The 27,326-nt window shown below is 38.9% G+C and overlaps 1 protein-coding gene across 4 annotated transcripts; it reads left to right on the forward strand.

Moving 5' to 3' along the window:
* The first annotated feature begins 775 nt into the window (after window positions 1–775).
* LOC142618769 (F-box protein PP2-B10-like) lies at window positions 776–22,527 on the forward strand. Of its 4 annotated transcripts, none has more exons than XR_012841343.1 (4): window positions 776–1,154; window positions 15,428–15,555; window positions 15,662–16,197; window positions 22,459–22,491. XR_012841343.1 is itself a non-coding variant. In XM_075791788.1 (3 exons), the coding sequence occupies exons 1-3, from the start codon at window positions 852–854 to the stop codon at window positions 16,104–16,106; spliced, it is 876 nt and encodes a 291-aa protein (XP_075647903.1). In that variant the 5' UTR covers window positions 776–851; the 3' UTR covers window positions 16,107–16,260. The 4 variants fall into 4 exon arrangements, 2 of the variants coding, with proteins under 2 accessions (XP_075647903.1, XP_075647904.1); XR_012841344.1 differs by having other exon boundaries at window positions 778–1,154; window positions 15,431–15,555; window positions 22,459–22,527; XM_075791788.1 differs by lacking the exon at window positions 22,459–22,491 and having other exon boundaries at window positions 15,662–16,260.
* Window positions 22,528–27,326: the final 4,799 nt, after the last annotated feature.

Raw genomic sequence — 27,326 nt, forward strand, 5'->3', positions numbered from 1 at the left:
ACTTAATTCTAAATTTTTGTGTATCACAAAGGTTTAACGGCTAATTATATATATGTACGTAATAGCAAAAGGCCGCTATATTAATAATTTCTTAATAGTTTAAGCTTTTGAAACAATATGTAATTTATTATTATATCAGAATAAGTTTTTACCTAAACAAGACAATTGTAATTTATGAGAAACTCCATGCAAGGGATTGTGGCCAACCCATATTTACTTCCTCAAAGTTAAATTGTGCATTGGATGAGTTGTTGATTAACTTGTTGTAATCTAACTATAAATGAACTAAACTATTTATGAAGAGCTCAACTTCAACTCAAAACAAAGCTTATTTATATTCATCTATTTAACAAATAAGTCAAGTTTAAGCTCAACTATAAAACAAGCGGTACTTAAACATAATAATGTGTTTAAGAACAAGTTTTTAGACATTACATTAATATAGTAAAAATAAACTTATATAGACTTGAGATTTGATTTTGTTTATTTTTAAATAGATCCGTACAATATTATATTATTGATATCTATTTATAGTAAAAATTCATAAATTTAAAAAAAAGGAATTGTTATGTTTTACTAAATAATAGAAAAGAATAAGTTAATCAACTCATAAAAGACTAGAGTATGTTGGACAAGAAAATGGGTAATAAATTTGAGCTCAACTTATGTTTCGAAAGAGCTAGAACATTTAAAATCAAACCTGCCAATTCTCAAAGTCAAACCTACCGATCAAAACAAAAACTGAAGTTACTTAATCATTAAGCAAGTGAAAAATAAGCAATTAAAGCAAAAGAAAAAATGTGTGTGATTAGTGGGAGAGAGAAACAGTGGAGAAAACTGAAAAAAAGAAGATGGCAAAAGAGAGAGAGGGAGAAAGGAATGGTCTTCCAAGCGGTGTGGACATGTCAGCTTTACCAGAGGGATGCATATCGGAGATAGTATCATGGACGAGTCCTAAGGATGCGTGCAGAGCTTGTGTGGTTTCTCCTAAATTCCGTAAGGCTGCAGAGTCCGACGTTGTCTGGGTGAGGTTCTTGCCGTCCGATTATGAATCCATCAGTGCTCGATCATCGGATTCGTTGAATTTCTCCTCTAAGAAAGAGCTCTACCTCTATCTCTCTGAAAACCCAATCTTGATCGACGACTCTAAAAAGGTATTTGCTATAACTATTTTGTTGGCTTCACTAAGTTATGTATACTAGCTAGGGTCAATTCAATTTCAAACAGCTTTCCACTTTTAGAACTCTTAATTCTAATTCTCAATTCGTTGAATGAAAATAAGCATTAACGTGTGTGTTATTTATAGACAGTTTGCCACTCCTTAGGAATAGACACAACCAGCATATAATCATACATACGCCAAGAGAGAGAGGCCGAGACAGACAGAGACGGAACTACTAAGGGCTGAGGGAGCCATGGCCCCCACCCACCAAATTTTAAAAAACAAATAGTAATAGTATCCACATTTAATGAATAGTTTAACAATTGTATCCAAAAAAAAAAAGAATAGTTTAACAATTAAACTCAGAATAATTATTCATTGTCCCCTACTCCCAATAAGTTATAAATTGGCCCATGAAAATGATAAAATCTATACGTTAAACAACTATACTACAATATCTGTGTATTGTGTTGGTTGTTTCTTACTCTTTCTTCTTAGATCCAAGCTTTTTTTTTTTATGAGCGTTAAGATTAACTATTTGAATTATTGTAAATAAGATATGACTATTTTCGCTGAAAAGAAAAAAAAAATGTGCAAAGAAAAAAGAAAAAAGATAGATGAATACAAATTATAAACCAACTTAATCAAGTTAATGTACTCGTAGTGAGTGAGAGTGGGATGCAGGGGTGGCCGTTAGTCAATGTGTGGGTTGGAATGAAAGGCGTGTTTGGCTATTAATTTTTAACTTAAAATATTAAAAAAATAATTAACTTAGTACTTACTAGTTGTTGTTGGTTGTTTATTAGTAATGTGGGGAGTAAAAAGACCCAAATTGGCATATGGGCCTTTGGACTGTAGCATGAAGGGCTGACTTGCTCCAGAATTAAACTCTACGAATCGGCCCATATGCCGAGGTTCCGAGGGTATAACCGAGGGTGAATTCCTCCTCGGACCGATCCAAGAGAACTCAAGATTTCATTATGAAGGTCAAGGCACAACTCTGGAAATACTAATGGTTAAAAGGGGACACCCTGAACCTTCTAGATGCACCAGTGTTAAAGAAAATATCAAGGGCAAAGGCTGCCACCTCCGCATTAAAGGCTCTGCACCTACCTCCCTAGCCGCATTAATGGGGAAGTGACCCCTGAACAGTAGGGCTAAAATTTCTAGTCACTGTCCAAAAAGTGTGACAAAAAGGAAGTATTTAAGGGGGATGGAGGCCAGAGAGGAGGGGGATCGGTAACTAAGAAAGAAATTAAGAAATTGTAATCTTTAAGGAAGAAAGAGAAATAATAAAGAAGTAGTCCTCGGCTCGAGTCCGAGGAGATCCATTTGCAATTATCGTTCGTTATTTACCTGTATTTGTTTATAAAAGTCTGTTATCAAGCTCCCAGCACTTCTAACCTAGGTTTCAAGCCCACACTCTACAAATTTTATTGTTTAAGGCTCATTGGGCCTGAGCCCGTGATTGTCTTTGGGTCCAGGTGTAATTGTGCACTTACAATTGGCGCCGTCTGTGGGAAATCTAGTCTAGAAGGAGTGGGGATACTATGGCAGGCTTGGGTTCTCACCATGCAGAGTCACAGGGATCACAGCTGGAGGATCTTTTCGAGCGTCTTGAGCGTCGAAGGGATCGTGAGGGAAGCGTCCATACAGAATACCCCGGGGCTAGCCATACTCATGGTGGGGGTAGCACCACCCATGGGGATGGAGCTAAAGCCATGCAGAAGGAGATTAATCGTTTGAAGAGAAAGTTACGCCGCGCCAGACGCAGGTCTTCACCATCCTCATCTAATCCTTCCTCAGAGGAGGAACGGGGAGGTAGCTACAGCTCAAGATCATGCTCGCCCCCCAGTGCAATGTCCTCTGGTGAGGAGGATGACCAGCCAGCTCGCAGACGCAAGACGGCTCCTTCCAGGGGCTTAGGGAACGATGCTATGAGTCGGGCGCTGCACCAACTCTCCAAATCTCCGTTTTCACGGAGGATTGAGAAGGGGAGGCTTCCCAGGAGGTTTACTCAACCCACCTTTACCATCTACAATGGCCGGACTGATCCGGTGGAGCATGTGAGTCACTTTAACCAGAGGATGGCGGTGCACTCTCACAACGAGACCATGATGTGTAAAGTTTTCCCCTCTAGCTTGGGACCTGTTGCTATGAGGTGGTTCAATGGCCTTAAATCGGGGTCTATAGGTTCGTTTGGGGAGCTTACTAGAGCATTCGCTTCGCGGTTCATTACGTGTAGCAGAGTACCTCGGCCAGTGGACTCGCTGTTATCCATGATTATGAAGGAAGGGGAGACGTTGAAAGCATACTCCGACCGTTACTGGGAGATGTTTAATGAAATAGATGGCGACTTTGATGAGGTGGCGCTTAATACCTTTAAGGTAGGCCTTCCTACTGATCACGACCTGAGAAAGTCTTTGACTAAAAAGCCCGTCCGCAGTGTACGTCGCCTCATGGACCGTATTGACGAGTACAAGAGAGTGGAGGAAGACCAACAGCAAGGAAAGGGTAAGGAGAAGGTTATCCCGCAGGAGAGAAAGGATTTCAGGTCGGACAGGTACCACAATAACAAGCCGAGGAGAGATTACGTTGGGCAGTTCGGCTCGGCAGCACCTCAGGCCGTGAACACTGTGTTCCGAGAACCAGTACATCAGCTGTTGGAGAAAGTTCGTAAGCAACCCTTCTTTAAATGGCCTGGTAAGATGGTCGGAGACCCTGCGAAGAGGAATCAGAACCTTTTCTGCCAATACCATCAGGATGTGGGCCACACTACCGAGAATTGTCGGACCCTTTGAAGCCACTTGGAGCAGCTTGTCAGTGAAGGAAAACTGAAGCAACACTTGTGCCAACCTAGCGGGCCGGGCAGTCAATCTGGCTCAAACAATCAGAGGAATAATTCATCTCGGCCGGCTTTAGGAACAATTAACGTTATTTTTGCTGCACCTGGCAGGACCAGTTCGGCTCCCACCAGGGTGATGGCAGTTTCACATCCTCAGGCCGAGGAGTCGGGCTGCAGATCGAAGAGGTTAAAGCTAAATTTGCCCGTTTTAGGGTTTTCCAAGGAGGATAAGGTAGGGACCATCCAACCCCATGACGATGCTCTTGTAGTTACGCTTAGGATAGGGAATTATGATGTGAGGAGGGTGATAATAGATCAGGGCAGCGGTGCAAATATCATGTACCCTGATCTATTTAAGGGGTTAAGATTGAAGCTGGAGGATCTTACTTCTTATGACTCGCCACTTATAAGCTTCGAAGGGAGAGCCGTTATGCCAAAGGGACAGATCCGTTTGCCCGTTCAATCCGGCTCAGAAACGGTTGAGGTGGATTTCATTGTGGTTGACGCGTACTCTCCATATACAGCCATCCTCGCCAGGCCATGGCTGCACGCTCTTGGAGCTGTCTCCTCTACCTTGCATGTTAAGGTTAAGTTCCCCTCGGGGGAATGTGTTGAAGAAATCCTCGGCAGCCAATCGGTGGCCAGGCAATGCATGTCGGCTACAGTACTGCACCAGGCAGAAGCCGAGTCGTCGGCTTCGATCACCAAAGACTTATAGCAGTTAACCGCTCCTGATGCATCTGGAATGATGACAGGAGAGGAGGCTCATTGTGAGGAATTAGAGAAGTTTTTAATAGCCGATGATCCAGAGAGGTTCTTCCAAGTCGGCATACGTATGCCACACCAGGAGAAAATGGAGTTGTTGGAATTTCTGAAGGACAATATTAATGTTTTTGTGTGGGACCCGTATGAGGCCCCAAGTGTAGATCCGAGCTTCATTTGCCATCGTTTGAATGTCAACCTTGCCATTGTTCCGAGAAGGCAGCCACCTCGGCGTTCTTTCAAAGAACATTCCGAGGCTGTAAAGGAAGAGGTGCTCAAACTCAAGAGGGTTGGGGCTATTAAGGAAGTTTTCTACCCCGAATGGTTGGCGCATACGGTTGTTGTTAAAAAGAAGAATGGAACGTGGAGAGTATGTGTGGACTTCACAGATTTGAACAAAGCCTGCCCCAAGGACTCGTTCCCAATGCCGCATATTGATCAACTGGTGGATGCCACTGTCGGACATCCTCGAATGAGTTTTTTGGATGCTTTCCAGGGTTACCATCAGATTCCATTGGCGTTGGAGGATCAAGAGAAGACTGCTTTCATTACTCCAACAGGGAACTACCACTATAAGGTCATGCCATTCGGGTTGAAGAATGCCGAGGCTACCTACCAAAGAATGATGACCAGAATGTTTGAACAGCAACTAGGGAAGACTATTGAGGTGTATGTTGATGATATGGTGGTAAAGAGCAAAACAATACCTTCACACGTCAAAGATCTAGCCGACACCTTCAAGGTGCTAAGAAAGTACAAATTGCGCCTTAACGCCTCAAAGTGCTCTTTTGGCGTGGGGTTCGGGAAGTTTTTGGGGTACATGATTACTCACAGAGGCATAGAGGTGAACCCAGCGCAGGTCAAGGCTATTCAGTATTTGCAGCCGCCTCGGAACCCAAAAGAGATCCAGAAACTGACCGGAATGATTGCTGCATTGAATAGGTTTATCTCTCAGTCAGCTGACCGATGCCGTCCTTTCTTCCAATTGTTGAATAAATGGAAAGGATTTCAATGGACCGAGGACTGCGTGTTGGATTTCCAGCAGCTTAAGCAGTATCTTTCTCGGCCACCCATCTTGTCTCGCCCCGAGGCGGACGAGGTCTTGTTTGCTTATTTGGCAGTGGCCGTCCACGCGGTCAGCCTGGTCCTTATAAGGAATGAAAGCGGGATGCAAAGACCAGTCTACTATGTTAGTAAGTCTTTGAATGAGGCCGAGGTGCGCTATCTGCTCTTAGAGAAAGCGCTTCTGGCCATAGTTCACGCCACGCACAAGCTTCCCCATTATTTTCAGTCTCACACCGTAATGGTTCTCACTCAATTGCCTCTCAAGGCTGTGTTACATAGTGCCGATTACTCTGGTAGGGTGGCAAAGTGGGGAACCATTTTAGGGGCTTTTGACATTAAATACAAGTTTTGCACCTCGGTGAAGGCCCAGGTCCTCGCTGACTTGGTGGCAGAGTTTACTGAACCACTGTTAGAAGAAACTCTAAAAGAAGCATATAGGGATGGAAAATCAGTTGGAGTGATTTTGACTCCTTCGTCTTAGCTGATTTTGGCCCAGGTCAAGCGTCAGCAAGCTGAATTTGACTCCTTCGTCTTAGCTCATATTTCTAGGAGTGCAAACACCCATGCAGATTCTTTGGCTACGTTGGCGACGTCCTCGGCTCAGGACTTGGCCAGGGTTATCCTCGTGGAGGATTTGTTGGAGCCAACTCTTACCGTCGTCAGCACAGTTCACATTCATCTGATAAGGCCCGGGCCTAGTTGGATCGACCCGGTTATAGCTTTTCTTAAGAATGATATCCTTCCTGAGGACAACTCTGAAGCAGAAAAGATACGTCGAAAGGCGCCACGTTTCTGGTTGTCCGAGGACCAGAAGCTGTACAAACGATCCTTCTCAGGACCGTACTTGTTGTGTATGCACCCTGAATCAACGGAAGCATTACTGGAGGAACTGCATGAGGGGATTTGTGGAAGCCACACTGGGGGAAGGTCCTTAGCCCATAGAGCTCTGACTCAGGGTCATTGGTGGCCCAATATGCAGAGAGAGGCTCAGGACTATGCCAAAAAATGTGATCAATGCCAGAGGTTCGCCCCTAATATTCATCAACCTGGGGGGTTCTTAACCCTCTCTCCAGTCCTTGGCCCTTTGCCCAATGGGGATTGGATATAGTGGGGCAATTTCCGAGAGCTGCTGGAAACAAAAGATGACTTCTTGTGGGAACAGACTATTTCACTAAATGGGTTGAGGCCGAGCCCTTAGCAAATATCAGAGATATTGATTCCAAGAAGTTTATCTGGAAAAATATTGTCACTAGATTCGGTATACCACACACACTTATCTCAGACAATGGCGTTCAATTTGACAGCAAGGCCTTTAGGCAATATTGTGGTGACATGGGTATCATAAATAGATACTCCACCCCAGCTTATCCTCAGGGAAATGGGCAAGCCGAGGCCGTTAACAAGGTCATATTCAGTGGGCTTAAGAAAAGGTTGGACGATGCGAAAGGCAGATGGATAGAAGAACTCCCTCATGTTCTGTGGACGTATCGGACCACACCGCGCAGGTCCACGGGAGAAATGCCATTCTCTATGACTTATGGAGCCGAGGCGGTGATACCTCTGGAATCTGGTTTTCCCACCCTAAAGACGAGCTCTTTTAGCTTGGAGAATAACAATGGACTCCTGGAGAAAAGTCTTGATTTACTCGAGGAACGACGCGAGGCAGCCATGGTCCAAATGACTTATTATCAACAGAAGCTAAAACGGGGATATGATGCCCACGTGAAGCTAAGGCCACTTGCACCTGGTGATCTTGTACTAAGAAAAGTTGTACGCACTTCTAAGAACCCAGCTTGGGGTAAGCTAGGACCCAACTGGGAAGACCTCTATCGCATTGTTTCAGTAGCAGGCATAGGATCATATCGGCTAGCTGACCTAGATGAAAGAATTGTACCACGCCCATGGAATGTAAATAATCTTAGAAGGTATTATTATTAATAAAATGCGCTTTTGTCAGTTAACATTTCCAAGTTATGAGTACCTCTGACGCTTGCAGCTGTTGTTCTTAAGAATCAAACAGAAACTTGGTTAAGTGTAGTCCTCGGACCACAAACCTTGTGGAAATTGATATCTTATCATTTGTTAAACAGAACCTTAGTTATGCCGGGTCCTCGGACCTCCTACTTTGGGGAAATTAACATTTGAAGTTACTATTTCTAAGAATCAAACAGAAACTTGGTTAAGTGTAGTCCTCGGACCACAAACCTTGTGGAAATTGATATCTTATCATTTGTTAAACAGAACCTTAGTTATGCTGGGTCCTCGGACCTCCTACTTTGGGAAAATTAACATTTGAGGTTACTATTCTTAAGAATCAAACAGAAACTTGGTTAAGTGTAGTCCTCGGACCACAAACCTTGTGGAAATTGATATCTTATCATTTGTTAAACAGAACCTTAGTTATGCCGGGTCCTCGGACCTCTTACTTTGGGGAAATTAACATTTGAAGTTACTAGTCTTAAGAATCAAACAGAAACTTGGTTAAGTGTAGTCCTCGGACCACAAACCTTGTGAAAATTGATATCTTATCATTTGTTAAACAGAACCTTAGTTATGCCGGGTCCTCGGACCTCCTACTTTGGGGAAATTAACATTGGAAGTTACTAGTCTTAAGAATCAAACAGAAACTTGGTTAAGTGTAGTCCTCGGACCACAAACCTTGCCACTGTTCTTAATATCTTGTCACTGTTCTTATTCTTATCACCCGTTTTGTGGAAATCATTATCTCACCATTCATTAATTTGGATCTCAAATTCTTCATTTTTAAGTGTTAAACAAATTTTTGTAAGGAATGGTCTTCGGACCTTACATCCTACCGAAAGCAATATGTCAGGTTACAAAAGGTTTAACCGTTATGTGAGTTGTCTAACTGTCACATTATTTGATGTCTAAATTAAGTTATGTGGCTGTTTTGAAGTCATAGTGGTTTGCATGGTGGAGTTATACTTATTTATTCTGTTTTCCCTTTAACTATTTGTTATTGAAAACTTTCATGGCAAGCACCAAAAGAATAAAGTAAAACAAAGACAACATGAACGAAAGTTAAATAAAAGTTTTCTTCATTAATTATATACAAAGAAGGGGAGTACAGAAAGTTCCTATACTAGGCCCTAAACTAGGGAAGGGGGGTCTTGAAGGGAGCTGCTGCCAGCCTCAATACTCTTCAATTCCAACTCAAAGGTGGACAAGGCTTGTTTCCCTTTGTCTGTTGAAGGAATGGGGGGCTCCACGCTTTGGATCTGCTCCTTCTCGGCACCACCGCACTCGTCCTTCTCTTTATGGGAACCTTCAGGTTCTGTAGGAGCAAGAACGAGCTCTTCCACCACAGGAGGAAGGGCATGAGAGGCAGCAACAGGAGGGTCTTCAATTTCCTGTATGTCTAGGGGAAGCCAGATGTTCTCGGGCTTCCTCAGCTCGAAAGCTTGAGGAACCCCTACTGCATTCATGGCCTCTCCCCAGACCTGCTGACAGTACTCTCGGCACAAGGCCGCAAAAGCCTCTGTCAGCTCTTCTTGCGTTCTAGTCACCCCCTCCTGATAACTGGCCTTCTTCGCAGCCTCCAGTGTGTGCTTATGGGCGCGAGCCTCCTCCTTAGCCCGCGTAAGCTCATTTTCCAAGTCAGAGCGTGCCTGTTGGACTTGGGCGAGGTCGTCATCCTTTTGACGAAGGAGCTTACGCTGTCCCTCCACTTGGGTCTCCATCGTCTTTAGGCTGGCCTTGTCACCATCTCTCTCTCTTTTTAGATCGGCCAACCTTGATGTGAGCTTCCCATTCTCAGCTAGGGCCTGGCTTAAGGACTTTTCTGCCTCTTGCCTTAGTTCTTGCTCTATCCTAGCGCGCTTCCGAGAATCCTCCACGAATTTCTCAGCCGCGAAAACTTCTTGGATGGACTACAAAAATGTTGGGAGGTTAAATATGCTAAAGTATATACAGGTGAATATAAGGTACGAGTGCAAGGTAGAACTTACCAGAGCTAAACCCCTCTTTAACGAGAGGAACAGCTGCGGCTGGCCCATCTTCTCCAAGGTTTCCATGTCCTTGGGCAGCAGAAGAGGGCGCTCCAACACCTCGGCTAAGTGGTGAGCGTGGCCTTGCTGGACCGCCCTAATGCTGGAATGGCAGGGGATGGGAGCGCCGTCTAGTCTCAAGTCAGGAGACCAAGTAGCTGGTGCTCGGCGCACCTCGGCCACGTCTCTGATCTCCCCGCTTTCAACTGAGTGGGCGCGCCCTTTGCCCTTGTCCAACTTCTGCTGCTGGGCCGGCGCGGGTTGCTTCATCTTCTTTTGCTTTTCACCTCCAGCCCCGTCAGCCTCCGCTTTCCTTTTCTTTTTGGGATCTTCGGCTGGAGGCTTAGGGTCGGCTGGAGGAGGAGGAGGTAGTGGTAAAGCCGGGGGAACCTGGGACCCCCGTGTCCCCTTCTTTGCCACTCGGGCGCCTCTATCGGTCATAAGATCCTTTAGCTTGTCCATCTCTTCTTCAATGGAACTGTTGTCTGGACGCGCTATCACTAGACCCGCGATCCCAGAGGCCTCAGCTTCTTCTTCTTCCTCATCGGAAAGGATAACAAACGGGTTTCCACGAGGTCGTGGGGAGTCCTCAAGCCGAAACTGGTCTATCTCTTCGTCCAATGTGTTCGAGGAAGACACTCGCTCCTCTGGGACGTCAATAGCTTGAGAGTGCACAGCGAGGGGAACTGCCGCTATGGGCTGTGTGTACAACACTGTATGTGAGGCGTCAGGGATGTCGTGGTCGGCCAAAAAGTGGGGTCTGGCTACGTTAATTCTCCTACGCCTTCGGTCACCCACGATTATGGCGTTCTCGATCTCCTAGAAGTCCGAGGAGACGGGATCGTACCCCAAAATCAAATGGGCCGCTCTAAGTTGTAGGTCTCTGCTTACGAACACCTCGGAGCGTAGCACTCTGTTCAAATCTGCAACGTTGCAGTGGCTTAAGCGCGGGCGCACATTTTGCTTATCTGCAGAGAGAAACATCAAAATAAGAGAATACGGTCAGATACTTAGAACATATAATAAATCAAAGTCAGACGCTCAAGTAAATGCCAATACATATTCCTAGATGATTTAGGAAATTAGGGGAAGTTAAATCCTAAGGTGTCGCACCTGGATCTCCCCACTCAACAGGGCAGTGGGGGCCGTCGTGCCAATTGCCAGAGACGATGAGGTAGTCATCCTTCATGCCTTTATTGGACTTAGGCAAACAGGAGATCAACCTAACTACGCTGGAGCGGGATTTGATGTAGTAACCTACTCCAGTGAGTTTGTGGCATTCGTACATGAAGACGACATCATGCCAGGTGAGGTTCAGACCCATTTGCTCGTTTAGAGCGTCGACGCTACCCAAAACTCTAAAAACGTTTGGGGCGCACTGATCGGGACACAACCGGTGGTTGCGGAGGTACTCCCTAGTTACAGGCTTCATTGGGAGGGTCATCCCACCTTCTACGAAGGCTACCATTGGGATGATAACCTCTCCAGCCTTCCTAGAACCAGCCACGGCTTCCACCGGGCAGTATTTTAAACCTACGTCGCTGGGAATACGATACTTGACTCTAAAGCCTTCCATCCCAGCGGCGGTATCAACTAGACACTTGAACTTTCCCATCAGAAAGGAACGAAAGGCTAAATTCTAAGAGGGAGAATGATTACAAGGGGAGCCGAGGACAGGGTCCGAGGAGAAAGGGTTAAGAGAAAAAAAGGAACAGGAACTTACAGACTTGAAGTTGTGCGAGTTTCCACGGATTTGTGCAGACAAAAGGTGATCATTGATGTTTTGATGGGATTAGCCTCTGGAGAAATAAATGAAGGCGCAAGTTCCCGAAGCGTCACGACGTGTGGGAAGCGGCCTTGAAATTGTATTTGTCCCGCCCAAATTTTCATGGAGTAACAAGGATCGTTGGATGCTCATCTCACCATTGAACATGGGGGACAAGTTATAACTTACGGTAATAAATGCGCGCGTTTTTTAAAATAAAATCGCCAAGTGGCACCCTCTGGAACGCGAAACGGTTTTCACACGTGTAGTTATTTACAAAAAGTGTGGGGAAAGTGTTCGTTGGATCAAAACCCTATTTTTCTCCTCGGATGATGAAAAATAGAGTTTTGAGGGGCTATTGTGGGGAGTAAAACGACCCAAATTGGCATATGGGCCTTTGGACTGTAGCATGAAGGGCCGACTTGCTCCAGAATTAAACTCTACGAATCGGCCCATATGCCGAGGTTCCGAGGGTATAACCGAGGGTGAATTCCTCCTCGGACCGATCCAAGAGAACTCAAGATTTCATTATGAAAGTCAAGGCACAACTCTGGAAAGACTAATGGTTAAAGGGGGACACCCTGAACCTTCTAGATGCACTAGTGTTAAAGAAAATATCAAGGGCAAAGGCTGCCACCTCCGCATTAAAGGCTCTGCACCTACCTCCCTGGCCGCATTAATGGGGAAGTGACCCCTAAACAGTAGGGCTGAAACTTCTAATCACTGTCCAAAAAGTGTGACAAAAAGGAAGTATTTAAGGGGGATGGAGGCCAGAGAGGAGGGGGATCGGTAACTAAGAAAGAAATTAAGAAATTGTAATCTTTAAAGAAGAAAGAGAAATAATAAAGAAGTAGTCCTCGGCTTGAGTCCGAGGAGATCCATTTGCAATTATCATTCGTTATTTACCTGTATTTGTTTATAAAAGCCTGTTATCAAGCTCCCAGTACTTCTAACCTAGGTTTCAAGCCCTCACTCTACAAATTTTATTGTTTAAGGCTCATTGGGCCTGAGCCCGTGATTGTCTTTGGGTCCAGGTGCAATTGTGCACTTACAAGTAAATTAGTTTAATTTTATGTGGGGTATTTTGGAATTGAATAGTTGTGTTAATAGATTGGTGCTAATATGTAGTGTATAGTCATTAGTATTACAAATTTTACTACATAAATTTTATAAATTCATGTATTATTAAGTAAAAGAAAATTAGGATTGAAAGGGAGATTGTTGCAAAGTTTGTTACAAAATCAACTATAGATGATTTTTGTTATTTAAAAGAATGTTGAATTCTATTTGTAAATGATTAAGTTAAAATGTATTAATAAACGGTTTTTTTCTTCTTCTCTCTTTTGTTGATATTTACTTAACATTAAATATATGCTAATTTGTATTTTAAAATTTTTTTTATTGAGCTTTGCCCCCCCCCCCGAAAATTTAGATCCTGGTTTTGTGCCTACCAAGAGTTAACCTTATACCAATGCTATAACAGTTAAAACGGCTAAGTTATGATTTTTCATAACATTATTGTTGGCAGTATTCCATAACAAAATTTGTTGTAATTCTATGAATTTATTTCATTGTATTTTGTGAGATTTAATTATAATGGGTTTAGTCTTAAGTTGGTAGAGATAGCTATTGCAAGTAAATTGCAACTAGCTTTCATGAGTAACTTGCAACTTGGCTAAATCGCAAAGTGACCCGTGAAATGCTCTGACAGCTGGAATTTTTGTGTGACTCTTCATATCTTTCACCCACATTATCTATATATATATATGTCCTCATTACCCATAAAATTGTAAAGAAACTATTAGATAAACAACCTAGAGAGATTAAGGTTTTTAGAACACCCACCTTTTAGAGAGAGCTACTCATCCTCAAGAGAGAAATCTCAAGAGAAATCCTTGTAGTTTCTTCTCCTCCCCTCTTCTATTGTCATAATTTGAGAAGAGATTTTTATCCAAATACAACTCACACACAATCTAAGTGTTGCAGGGGTTTTAGAGCTTGAAAAGTTTTGGGTCTTTGCCAAATTAAGCCGATAAGGCTTGGCGGTACAATCAAGCAATATTGCAAGATTCGAGAAGCTAATGAAGATAAGACTCCAAGAAGTCCGTTGGAAGCTGGAACTTGGAGAGCTCAAGTACTTTGGTAGATTAGGCTTGAGAGGTCTCTTGGGTTATCTTTGTACTCCAACTTATTCACTAATGGATCTGTTATGTTCTAAATATTTAGGACTAAATGTTTAGGTTCTAATTTTATGTATGTTGGGAAACTGAGTATAATAACATGTCTAGTATAAGATATTTATGTCTTAGAATAGGTTTAGACATTGCTCAAAATTATTCAAATTAAGATTCAAGAACATTCGAGTCGTAGAAAGAAGAATTCAGAAACTGCAATACTTGATCGATCAAGTGTGTCCTTCGATCGATCGAGACACGAATTCTGTAGATTTTAAAGAAGGCCCAAAAGCCCGCGAAACGTTTAGGATTTGAGTCCAACACTACTAGGTATAATAACAAAACCCTAATACACGTTTTCAAGGTTTTGTGAGTTATTGCTGTGAGATCTATGAGGTTCTGTAATCTTCAAACTCAACAAGCATCTATTAGAGATTAGATTAATATTGCATGAACTAGTGGAATTAAGTTGCTGCAACAAGATCAACTATTGTTGATGATCTAAAGCTTTGAGTGGAGATCTCAAAGTCACAAACAGGTTCGTTTTTGTGCAACAAATTCAAAATAGAAGAGTCCATGGATTCGAAGTTGCGTGTGGTCACATGAGTAAGTACTACAAGAAGTAACATTAGATTTAAGGTCAAGTCTACTGTAAAAACTTCCATTCTATTAGTAAATTGTTGCCTTGTGGATTATTTAAGTTAAATCCACACTAGATATTTTTACCTTGAAATTGGACGATTTCATTGATTTTCTTAGGTCATCATATTGCTTGTGCACTTTACTTTTCTGCTATTTGTGATATGATTTATTATTGTTTAACCTAAATCGGAATAATTAACCTAAGTAATGACATGGCTAATAAATTAGGTCAAACAAACTGTGTTTTTCAAGGGTCTAAAAACTAACAGGATCAATTTGGCTTAAAGGGCCGCGGAGAGATTTTTATGCCTATTTCTTCGGTTTTCCTCTTCAATAACACATCACATGCTATCTTGGGTTTGATTTTCTTTTGCCTACTGCCTTTTACATTATTGACTTCCACATATTTGTTCATTCATGCAATTATTGAATGCTTCAATTAATTAATTTGCTAATCATGTATATTCCGCATTAAGTGTGTTAAGCTTAAAATTAATCAAGCCCTAATTAAAATTTAGGGGTCTTAATTAGGTCTAGTAATTAGACTATCAAGCTTTCAAAAACTACTACAAATTTTATTACAAAATGTTATCAAACTGACAGTGGCATAATAATAATATAATATGCCATTCAAGTTAGCTATATTTTTATCCAATTTTGTGTGAGGCTTTGGTTTACATACTTATTGTACATCTTTGAAAATTAATTACCTGGTAAATCTGATCCTCATGGAATGGAAGGAGCAAGATTGGGTGGGTTGGTATCACAATGGACTCTCAAAATTGTGTTCGATTTAAATTAGCTATGTGATCATGCATGAATTAAGTTGTAGTGCAATCAGTGAATAGAAGAACAGAATTAAAAACAAAAAACAACAGAGAAAGCACCTGATATCTCTGAGATCAAATTATGAAAGATTTCGTTGAATTTATGCTTCTGACCAGTAATAGTAGCACCATGTTGAATATAACCATATCTGTGCTGATCTTCTTTCTTTCTAACTAGAAGAGGCTTTTCTTAGACAAATTGAGTGGTAAGAAGTGTTACCTTCTTCCTGCAAGGGAGTTGACCATTGAATCGGGTGACATTCTCTCATATTGGAAATGGGTTTCACTTCCTCCTCCTGAATCCAGGTCTCGACATAAATCCAACTCTGTTCCTACTCTATTTTAGCATTCCTTTTTTTATTTTAGGCTTTTCATTTAGTTCTTAATTCTGTACATTGTAAAAACTAAACAGATTCCCAGAGGTAGCTGAACTTAATTTTGTGGCTTTGTTTGACATCTCTGGCAAGATGAGTACTTCCATGCTGTCTCCGAAAACAAGCTATGCTGCTTACCTTGTGTACAAGTTGACAAAGGAAGCCTTTGGATTTGACCGCCCTCGTCTAAGGGCTTCAGTTGGAACTACTGGAGGAGGCGGAGTTTATGAACAGACTGTTGGTTTGGACCTACTTGCCTTGCAACAAGGGCAGCAAGACCAGGTTGTACTGCCGCAGCAGCAGCAGCACACTTCACGTCCCAAGGAGAGAGAGGATGGATGGTTAGAGATTGAGTTGGGTCAATTTTTCAATGGGGGAGGAGAAGATGATGAACTACAGTTTGGACTTAAGGAGGTAAAATCTTTTTCTGTGAAGTCTGGCCTTATTGTTGCAGGGATCGAGATCATGCCAACAAAGGGTTAATACAATTTGCCCTTTATCACTACTAAGTAGCATTAAATAAAATTTGTGTTACCATCACCATATCGTGTCAATATCATGGCAGTTATGTACTGTCATTGTTGAAATTCTTCCACAATCCTAAACCTATATATTCGAGAATTGCTCAACACACAGAGAAGTGAAATGCAGAGCAAGAAGCAGGAAATGTGTGAATGAATTCATATATTGATAATTAACATACTCTGTTCTTTATATACTAGATACAGAGGAGTAAAACTGCAATAGAAAACTAAACGCATAACCTACAGTTTCTATACACATGGCAACTAACTAAAATATACAACCTACTAAGCTACAAGTCATTTCTTTTACAACTTATGTACACCATTACAGAGTTAATTACAACCAATCTCAACACTCCCCCTCAAGATGAACTATATATATTTATGAGGTTCATCTTGGGTAGCAAATAATGAAACTGGTTGTGCCCAAGTGCTTTAGTGAAAAAATTTGCAACTTGATGTCTTGAGGGAACATGGAATGTTTTAATTGTACCATCTTGTATCTTCTCTCGAATAAAATGGTAATCGACTTCTATGTGCTTTGTTTTTTCATGATACACTAAATTGGCTACTATGTATAAAGCTGCCCTGCTGTCACAATAGAGGGAAGCTGCCTGTTTATGCTTTAATCCAAAATCTTGAGCAATGAGATGAGCCAAACTATCTCACTTGTTACTGTGGCCATGGCCTTGTACTCGGATTTTGCAAAAGATCTATATACCACATGCTATTTTTTACATTTCCAAGAAATCAGGGAATCACCAAGGAAAATGTAAAAACTTGAAACAAATCTCCTAGTGTCAGGGCATGCTGCCTAGTCAGCATCACAATATGATTTAAGCTTCAATTTTGATTCTGTAGAGAGAAATAAATTTTGGCCTGGACTTCTTTTCAAATACTTAAGGATTTTGTAAGCAGCTTGCAAATGAGGCACTTTAGGGGCAGCCATGAATTGGCTTGATTTGTGTACTACAAAACAAATGTCAGGCCATGTAAGTGTCAAGTACAGCAGCTTTCTTATTAATCTTCAATAGAAAGCTAGATCAGGATCATCTTTACCAATAGAATTGCTGAACCTAGCAGATTGCTCCATTGGAATGGTGGCAGGTTTGCTTGCCAATAAACCAGTCTCAAATAGAAGCTCTAAAGTATACTTTTTTTGGCATAATGACAATCCTTTGGTGGTTCTAGCAACTTCAAGACCTAGAAAATACTTCAAAGTACCTAAGTCCTTGAGTTTGAACTTATTGTCTAGGAATTGCTTGAAAACATTGACTACCTCTACATTATTACTAGAAATTAGTATATCATCCACATAGATCAAAAGAATGATGATTGAACCTTTATTGACCCTAGTAAACACAAAATAATCTGATTTAGATTGAATAAAACCAAGATCAATGATAGTGGATGACAATATGGCAAACCATTGCCTGCTGGCTTGCTTAAGTCCATATAAGGACTTTGTTAACCTACACACCTCCCCCTTGCTGCCAAAACCTGGTGGAGGAAGCATGTATACCTCTTTATCCAAATCCCCATGGAGAAAGGCATTGTTGACATCTAATTGAGTGAGATGTCAACCATACACAGTAGCTAAAGCCAACAAAGTTCTGACTGTCACAAACTTCACTACAAGTGAGAAAGTTTCAGAAAAATCAACCCCTTCAGTTTGTGTGAAGCCTTTAGCAACCAATCTTGCCTTATACCTCTCAAGAGAACCATCTGCCTTGAGTTTCACCTTATATTCCCACTTACATCCTATAGGAACTTTACCAGGAGGTAATGGAGTCATCACCCAGTTATGATTGGCCACAAGTGCATCAATTTCAGCTTGCATTGCAGCTCTCCACAGAGGGTCTTTCAAGGTTTAAGCACAGGTATCTGGTTCCTTAGCAACAGACAAGGCAATAGAAAATATTCTATGTGAAGTGGACAATTTTCCATATGAAAGAGTGGAAGAAAGTGGATAAAGCATACCTGAGTTGGAAGCAGCAGTGGATTCATGTGACTGAGTTAGTGAAGCTGAAGCCAAGACATGTGTAGAAACAAGATTGCAATGATAGTGATGGAGGTAAGAAGGTGGATTATGAGGTCTATGAGACCTTCTAATAGGAGCAGGAGCAGTAGTATTAAGGGTAGGAAAGTCAGATGCAAGAGTTGTAATAGGAGCAGGTGTACACACAATTTTCGTAAAAGTTGAATCACATGATCACGAAATAGTGTAACACATAATCAACTTGTATTTGATTTGTATATATGTGAGTACAATCTTCTATATGAATCTTTACAATGAAAGAGTACAATAAACTCCTCTTATTCGATCTCCAAGAAATGTTACGATCCGAAGGGGCTATGAAGCTTGATCTTGAATCGTGCCTTGATGTCTCCAAGTTGAATGAATAGATGAATGTGCTTGATTTGATGCGAGGGCCGTTAGCTTGATCTCAAACTAGATTAAAGGAGAATCCCCACTTTGATTTGAAGAAGTAGGAATAGGCCTTGATGAACTATGGAATTCTTGCGAACTTTAGAGATGACTCTCTATTTTAGCAGAGTGTCAGTAGTGTTTTCTCTCTAAGTGTTCTCCCCTTATTTCATATGAGAAGCCTCTATTTATAGGCAACTCAATAGTATTTTTTACTTTGGAATCTCTTCTCAGCATTTATTGAGAGTTGAATTATGAATTTAATTTGGCATTTTATTTAATAAGAACCTTCCATATAGGTCTTTTCTTCTGACGCTGCCATGTGGCTGTCTTCATTTGATGTTGCCACGTGGCTTGATTTCATTCGATAATCGTCCATGTCATCAATTGAACATTAACTTGATCACAAATATTTTATCATGAGCAATCAGACGGTTGTGAATACATCATAAAATTTTGATGTCTACAGAAAAAGCAGTGGGATTAAGGGCAGGAAGGTCAGAGGCAAGATTTGGAACTGAAACAATAGGATTATGGGAATGAGCAGGGTGAGAATCAACCTGATCACGATGAACCAAATCTGGAAATTCATCAGGTGGAACAGCTACATCAACTGAAGATAAAGGAGGGGAAAATTCTGCAGAAACTAAAGGAACTTGAACCTGGAAACTACAATGGTTGAGATGGAAACATACAATGATTTATAGGGTAAGAAGAAGACCCAGAGGTGGCTGTCCAATGCTTAAAAGGAAAAATAGACTCTCTAAAAACAACATCCCTAGAAATGAAACAAGATTTAGTGGAAAAATCATATAATTTGTAACCTTTAGAACCAAAAGGATAGCCAAGAATAATGCAAGCTTTGGCTCTAGGGTCAAATTTGGTTCTATTCCTATGCAAGGTAGAAGCAAAGGATAAACAACCAAAGACTCTAAAATGATCATAAGCAGGAGGATGACCTAGCAGCTTCTCATAAGGTGTTAAACCATGAAGAAATGGACTAGGTGTTCTATTTATAAGATAAGTGGCAGTCAAAACACAATCCCAATAAAATTTCAAAGGTAAGTTTACCTAAAACCTTAATGCTCTAGCTACATTCAACAAATGTTGGTGTTTTCTCTCAACCACTGCATTTTGCTATGGTGTTTCAACACAAGATAATTGGTGTACAACACCTTTAAAAGCATAAAAGGAATCAATGGCAAACTCAGGACCATTGTCAATTCTTAAAACCTTAATGGAAGTGTTAAATTGAGTCAAGATCATATTAAAAAAGGACTAAACCAGCAAGGATGCATTAGATTTATTTTTCATTAAATAAACCCAAGTGCACCTGTTGCAATCATCTACCAAGTAAGGAAATATTTAGAACCAGACAAAGAAGGAGTGGAATAAGGTCCCCAAATATCAGCATTAACTAAATCAAAACAAGAAGAAGATGCAGTGATAGAATGAGGAAATGGAAGTCTCTTTTGTTTAGCCAAAGGAAACACATTGCATTCAAAAGCTTTATTATCATTGCAAGAATTGTAGTTAGGTACAATGGATTTCAACAAAGACAATCTTTGTGAAGAAGGATGGCCTAACCTGCAATGCCATAGCCTAAAAACATCATTTGAAGAAACAGAAGTACAAGAATGGGCATTGTTTACAGAAACATGGGATGACAGTTTGGACAAAACATCAAAAACAAACTTTGGAAAAGCCATCTGTGTAGAAGTCTGCAAAATGTAAAGTCCACCTTGCTTCTTACCCAACCCAATCATCCTCCAAAGCTGTAAGTCCTATATAAAACAGTAATGGGAAAGAAAAATGCAACAACAGGAAGGATTTTGAGTCAATTTATTGATAGAGACAAGGTTAAAAGAAAAAGATGGAATGCAAAGAACATTTTCAAGAATCAAAGAAGCTGAAACTTGCACAGTTCCTATGTGAGTAACCTTAGCCATGTCTCCATTAGGCAACCTAACTGAAATTTGATCAAAAGAAGTAATGGTTTTGAAGAAAGTGGTGGAATGGACCATGTGATCTGTGGCCCCACTATCAAGTATCCAATCATTAGGATTGAGATGAGAAATATCAACAGTAAAAGAAAACACAGAATACTCTAAAGAAGGAAAGGACCAAATAATTGAGAGCTCATGACCTTGAAGTCCAATGGAAGGCTGAGCAATGATGTTGGCAACTTAAGGAGTCTCTACAACAATTTCAAGTGGAGCTTAAGTACCAAAATGACAGTGAGAATTTAGCAATCCTATTAGCTGTTGGTATTCTGCCTTGGTCAAGGACACTCCTTCATCTGAACCTTGTTTAACAGCAATGATATTGTTGGCAAAGGTAGTTGAACTAGCCTTATTGCCAGGTGGGTAGCCATGGAGTTTATAACACTTATTCACCACATGTCCCATGGCACCACAGTGAGTACAGTAAGGTCTCCCAGCCTTGTTTTTGCTAAAATTCTTGGCATTGTTCCTGTTTCCCAAGGCTGCCAAGACTGCAGTTGTGTCAACTTGAAATTTCTTTCCTACTCCAACCTTTCTTTGCTTTTCATCTTAAAGCAATAGAGAGAAAACCTTGCTTAAAGGAGGGATAGGATCCATGAGTAGAATCTGTCCCCTTACTGCAGAATAGGTATTATTCAGCCTCATTAGAAAGGACATTGTACAATCTTCCACTTGATGACCACAAGTACAATTTCTGTAGGCAGTGAATTCATCCCAAATACCCTTGAATTTGGTGTAATAGGCATTGACAGACATATCTTCTTGTGCCAAAGAACTAACCTCTTTTCTCAGCTCAAAGATCCTAGGTCCATTACCTTGGGAAAACCTAAATTGCAAATCAACTCAAACCTCCCTTGCTGTCTTGAAGTAAACTAGACTGGGCTGCAAATCCTTGGTGATTGAATTGAAAAGTTAAGCTAAAACCATGCTATTAAACTTATACCAAGCTATATAGCATGGATGATCAGGTGATTGGGGTTTTGGTAGTGAACCATCAACAAACCCAATTTTAGTTTTGGCATCCAATGAAAGACATTCCACAAGAAGGGACATATCGGGGTTATCACTGCTAGTCAAGAAATACGGACTAGAGGGATTTTCCCATGGTTGAACAACATGGTGAGCAACAGGTACAGAGGTACTAGAAGCAACATCAACCATTTTCAACACAAAGAAAACCAAAACAATGAAATCCAAACACAATAGCCTCAACCACATCAATCAAGAACCTTCTTGATGCCAAATCAATGAAATCCAAACACAATGGCCTCAAACCACGTTAATCAAGAACCTTCTTGGACAAAAGGAATCAATCTCAGAACTATATCAGTCAAACAAACCCAAGAAAATAAAAACTACAATTAAGCAATTGAAGAACCCTAAATTAGGAACCAATTATGGGATTTTCAATTAAGCAATCAAAAAAACCCTAGATCAAGATTTAGAAGAGAAATGAAGTGCAAGAATAAAAAAGAAACACAGAAGAAAATTTGTTTGATTCGCGAGAAAGCACTAAAGAAAAGAACGAAGAAAATTCAAAGAATACCAGAGGAAATTGATTCTCTGAGCTCTGATACCATGTTGAAATTCTTCCACAATCCTAAACTTCTATATTGGAGAATTGCTCAACACACAGAGAAGTGAAATGCAGAGCAAGAAGCAGGAAATGTGTGAATGAATTCATATATTGATAATTAACATATGTTGTTCTTTATATACTAGATACAGAGGAGTAAAACTGTAACAGAAAACTAAACACATAACCTACAGTTTCTATACACGTGGCAACTAACTAAAATATACAACCTACTAAGCTACAGGTTGTTTCTTTTACAACTTATGTACACCATTACAGAGTTAATTACAACCAATCTCAACAGTCACAAACTAATGTAGTGTTAATATTCTACTTTGTGACTACTGCACACTCTTAGTGTGATTGTCACTCCATATATATAAGTGCTTGTAGGTTATGGGGAGGTAAAGGCCGCAGTTCAAGTCTCTAAAAGAGAACTTTACACATATATACACTTAGATTAGGCTAGAGTAGAATTTCTATCTTGTATTAAAAAAAAAAATCTTCTGTGTTTTTATTTTATTTTTATTTTTTTATGGGTTCTTAGCTGACTTCAAGCGGAGAGGGATTTGAATCAAAGTTCAATTCTATGGGAGAAATCAGAAATGCCCATGATGAGCTACAAGTTACAAAGTTCTTGACAAGCTATTATGTTGATTATTGAAACCATTAGTTCAATTTTTCTACAAGTCTCGCAATACAATACGGTACAACCGTAAATAGGAGAGTGGATTAACAATCATACAATGGTATAAAATATGAGAATCACAATGATATAATTTTCACTACAAAAAAACACGGGCTATACTGTCCTCTAACTTCAAATTTTAATAAAAAAATTTAAATTTTTTAATAGCTTGGTCTCCAAAAAAAAAAATCCCTCCTTAAAGAATAAATTAGTTTTTTAAGGAACTTAATATATACGAGAATCACAATAATATAATTTTCACTACAAAAAAAAAACACTGGCTATACTGTTCTCTAACTTCAAATTTTAATAAAACTATTTAAATTTTTTAATAGCTTGGTAACCAAAAAAAATTTTAAATCCCTCCTTAAAAAATAAATTAGTCTTTTAAGGAACTTTATATATATATATATATATATATATATATATATATATATATATATATATATATATATATATATTGTAGTATCTCATAAAAATAAATAGAGAAATAAATTGTTCAGATTTTATAAATGCCTCACTCAATTTCACTATTTTTGTGACAGTAATATATGATAATTATATATTTAAAGGGCTGTGGTTAAAAAAATCCATTGTTAAATCTTAAATAAAATACCAGAATCAATAATAAAATGTTTTCTAAGGAATTTAAGATTTTATCAGCCTCGTTGCAATACATTTTATATACTATGTGTTCAATACTTAAATATTCCTAATTTTTGTAATTCAATTTGTTTATTTATTTATTTATTATTCCTAATTGGACATGACTCACGAACTCAACACGAAATTAGCAAGTTATGAGTTGAGATTTAATGGGTTCGTGTCATATTCGAGTTGACATGACTGACTCATTTAATAAACGGTTTGGGTTAGTGTCCATCACATGAAACTCGTTTAACCCGTCTGACCCATTTAATTAAATGACATTTTAACAATATACTCTTCAAATTCTAGGTATATAAACTTATTAGTTGTTGTGGTTTATTTATTTATTTTGACATATTATGAATGACTATTTGTAATATTGAAATATGCTTTAGTTTTAAAAGAATATTTGTGATGCAGTTGCTCATTAGTTCTGAATTTTATATTAAAAATATTTATTTTTTTGGTTTTTCATAATTCATATAAATTTGGTTAATACTATTTTTTTTTCTTTTTGTTCTAATAAAATCTGATAAACAGATTAACATGACTAATCTATTTAATAAATAAGTCGTGTTAGAGTTGAGAAATCTTGACCCGTTTAATAAACATGTTAAATTTGTGTTAACTTATATAATCAGATACTTATGAATCAACACAACACAAATCCATTGTGGGAACACAATGGTCACCACTAATTACTTACAATTATAGATATTTCCTAGCTATGGGGATTTAAATTATATTTTATTAAAAAGAAACCCTTTTCTAAGGATTAAAAGTACAATCCCTTTCTCTCCAAAAAAAAATAATAATAAAAGTACAATCCCTAATATGACCTCAAATGAACTTTTTGTGCAACTAAAGGCGGTATGATACACATCATACGTGCCATGTAAAAGAAAAGGGAAAAGGCTTTGAATTTTTTTCCGATGATTTCAACTTGTTAAATAACTTCTTTTTATTTTTTTTTATAGTACTTAAATTGTTTCTAACAGACATTTACTTAAAAAATAAATGGCTCCTAAAAGAGAATTAAAATGAAAAAAAATGGAATTAACTTTATTGTATGACTAGCTATACTCTTTTTTTAAGCTACTAAAGCCAAATGAATATTTGAAATTAAATAATAATAAAAAGTAGAAAAAACTAAGCAAAATTTGAAAGTACAATTATACCTAAAAAGAGTTGGTATTTTAAAATTTTTACATAAATAAATAAGCTAAATTAAAGGAAAAAATTAATAAAAATATTTTATACTTGCAGTTATTAGAAATAAATTAAAAAAATTTGAAAACACAATTGGAATGAGTCAAATAAAAACCAAATAAATCAAAAAGTTTTGAAAACACAATTGGAATAAGTTGGAATAGGGCTATCCTCGAGTTGAGTAGGGTCGGGTTTCGGCTCAACCCGAATCCGACCTGACCGGTCAAGTGGAGCAGCCACCAACTGACTGCCGACCGAGAGACTGGTCGGATCAGGTGGATCAGACCTTCAACGGGTAGCAGGTGGGTCGGCTGGAGTTAGAGTTCTAAGAAAACGGCAGGAATCAACAAGAAAACGGTGAGATTTTGCCAGATCCAGCGAAAATCTCATCGGATTCTATGAGATTTCGCTAGATCTAGTCGAAATCTCAATAGATCTACCTAACATCTTGTCAAAATCTAGGTTTCGTCGCCAGAATCTGGGTTTTTTCACCGAAATCTAGGTATTTTTCACAGAAATTTGGAAATTTTCCGCTGGAGATTCTTAGTACATCAGTCGGTTCAAGTTTTTTGGGTTTTTGGGGAGGGAAACTAAAATTGACCAGCCGGAGTCGGTTTGTAATGGTAAAGGCTCACCTCCAGAAATCAACTTAGGTCTGGTCGATTTCTTTAGGTGAGTCGAGTCTTCGGATGGGTTTGGACAGCCCTGAGTTGGATAAAAATTAAATAAATCATACTATATAGAATTACCAAAATAAATTATAGATGTTTTGATCTCATTAAGAGCTCCAACACCTTCTTTCAAAAAAAAATATTCATGTATTAGATGTAAGGTTGTCCAACTTAGGCTCGCCAATAGCTTTGTAGCTAAACTGGTTGACATCTCACCGGACTTTTTAGAAAGACATCCAAGATTTAAATCCCTCCACCTCTGGCTATCAAATTCTTTAAAAATATATAAAATAAAAACTTAGTCTGCAGTCAATGGTGAGTGCACTCAAACTGATTAATATCAATTCAAGTGGTGGTTTTCCCCTTTTGAAGAATGTAACATTTTTTGGTCATGTTAAGCAAAGTGGAAATATCGTTAATCACACCACAACAAGAAAGGCTAGAGATGTTGAGAACCTTCTAGTCTGGCTTGAAGATGTTCCTCATAAGGTTTTACATTTTGTAATTCCCAATGCTTCTTAGCTTTATTTCAATAAAACAACTTCGTCTTGATTCTAAAAAAAGGATTTTGTTAACAGGTGCCGACCAACACCTGTTAATGTTATATGTGTACATTTCAGTTGCATAGAAAATTAGCAAACTTCTACTTTTCAGCTAGAGTTGATGTTAGATGTGCACTTCAGTTTCTACAATAATTATAGGACAAAAATGCCCCTTTATCATACCTTTAGCACATTTCTCTCCATTTTACTTTTTATTTCCCACCTAATTTCACTTTATCAATATTTTACTCTTTATCTTCTTTTACTTTACCAATATCAAACTCACTTTCTTTCACTTTACCATTATCAAACTCACTTCCAAAAAAAAAAAAAAGATGAAGAAAAGTTCAAGTGTTCAATGAAGGATTAAGCAATTATTTGCAAGGTACAATAATTTTATTTTTTTAAAATATATTTGAATATGAGGTTAATCTTATTTTATTTGTATCATGTTTTTTTTTTTCATTTATCCTAAAATACGATGTGGATTGTTTTAATCTTTTTTTAGCATAGCACCAATGGATGAGAATTTAGTTATAAGTGAGACTCATCAAATTGTTAAAAGGAATTGTTTTAACTTAACTGAATTACTTCAAGAATGAACTATTTTTTTTTTTTTTGGTATCAATTTTTTTTCATTTATCCTAAAATATGATATTGAATATTGATTTTTTTTAATCTTGTTTTAATGTAGCACAAATGGATGACAATTTAGTTACAAGTGAGACTCATCAACTTGTTCCAATGAATTAGTTTGACTTAAATGAACTACCTCATGAAGGTACTATTATTTTTTATTTTATTTGTAATTCATATTTCATTTAACGTATAATATGATATTGATTTTTTTTAATTCTTGTTTTAATATAGCAAAAATTGATGACGATTTAATTACAAGTGAGATTCATGGAAGTGTTTCAAGGAATTGTGTTGAGTTAAACGAGTTTCCGAATGATGGAAAAAATAATAACACGTCTGGAGGGGAAATAATTGATTGGAATGAATGTCCAATAGATGAGACGGGGGTTTATTGAAGAATATGAGGATATAAATTCAATAGAAAATGAATTTGAGCCTTTTGTTGGTCAATATTTTCTTAGTGAAGAAGAAGCTTTCATTTTCTATAAAAATTATGCAAATTGAAATGGTTTTACAATTTGAAAAGGTCGTTCGGAGAAAAAAATGGAGAAATAGGAAGACATAATTTCTTTTGTCATCGGGAAGGTAGTCAATCACTAAAAATGGTGGATCCATCTAAGGAGCAACGAAATAAGAAGTCTTTAAAATGTGGATGCAAAGCTCGTCTAACTATTATATTGCGAAAGTCAATAGACATTTTTCCAAAAGAATGGCATGTCACTATTTTTGTTGTAGATCACAATCATGAATTGTTGTCCCCTTCGAGCGTACGATT

Source organism: Castanea sativa, chromosome 12, assembly GCF_040712315.1.
Source record: "Castanea sativa cultivar Marrone di Chiusa Pesio chromosome 12, ASM4071231v1".
NCBI classification, from domain to species: Eukaryota; Viridiplantae; Streptophyta; class Magnoliopsida; order Fagales; family Fagaceae; genus Castanea; species Castanea sativa.

What these genes read in the sequence shown, in the direction of transcription:
- LOC142618769 (XM_075791788.1), top strand. Translation starts at nt 852, where the DNA reads ATGGCAAAAGAGAGAGAGGGAGAAAGGAATGGTCTTCCAAGCGGTGTG. An exon ending in TGATCGACGACTCTAAAAAG is followed by an intron (nt 1,155 to 15,427) that starts GTATTTGCTATA and finishes CTTTCTAACTAG; the next exon opens with AAGAGGCTTTTCTTAGACAA. An exon ending in CTTCCTCCTCCTGAATCCAG is followed by an intron (nt 15,556 to 15,661) that starts GTCTCGACATAA and finishes AAAACTAAACAG; the next exon opens with ATTCCCAGAGGTAGCTGAAC.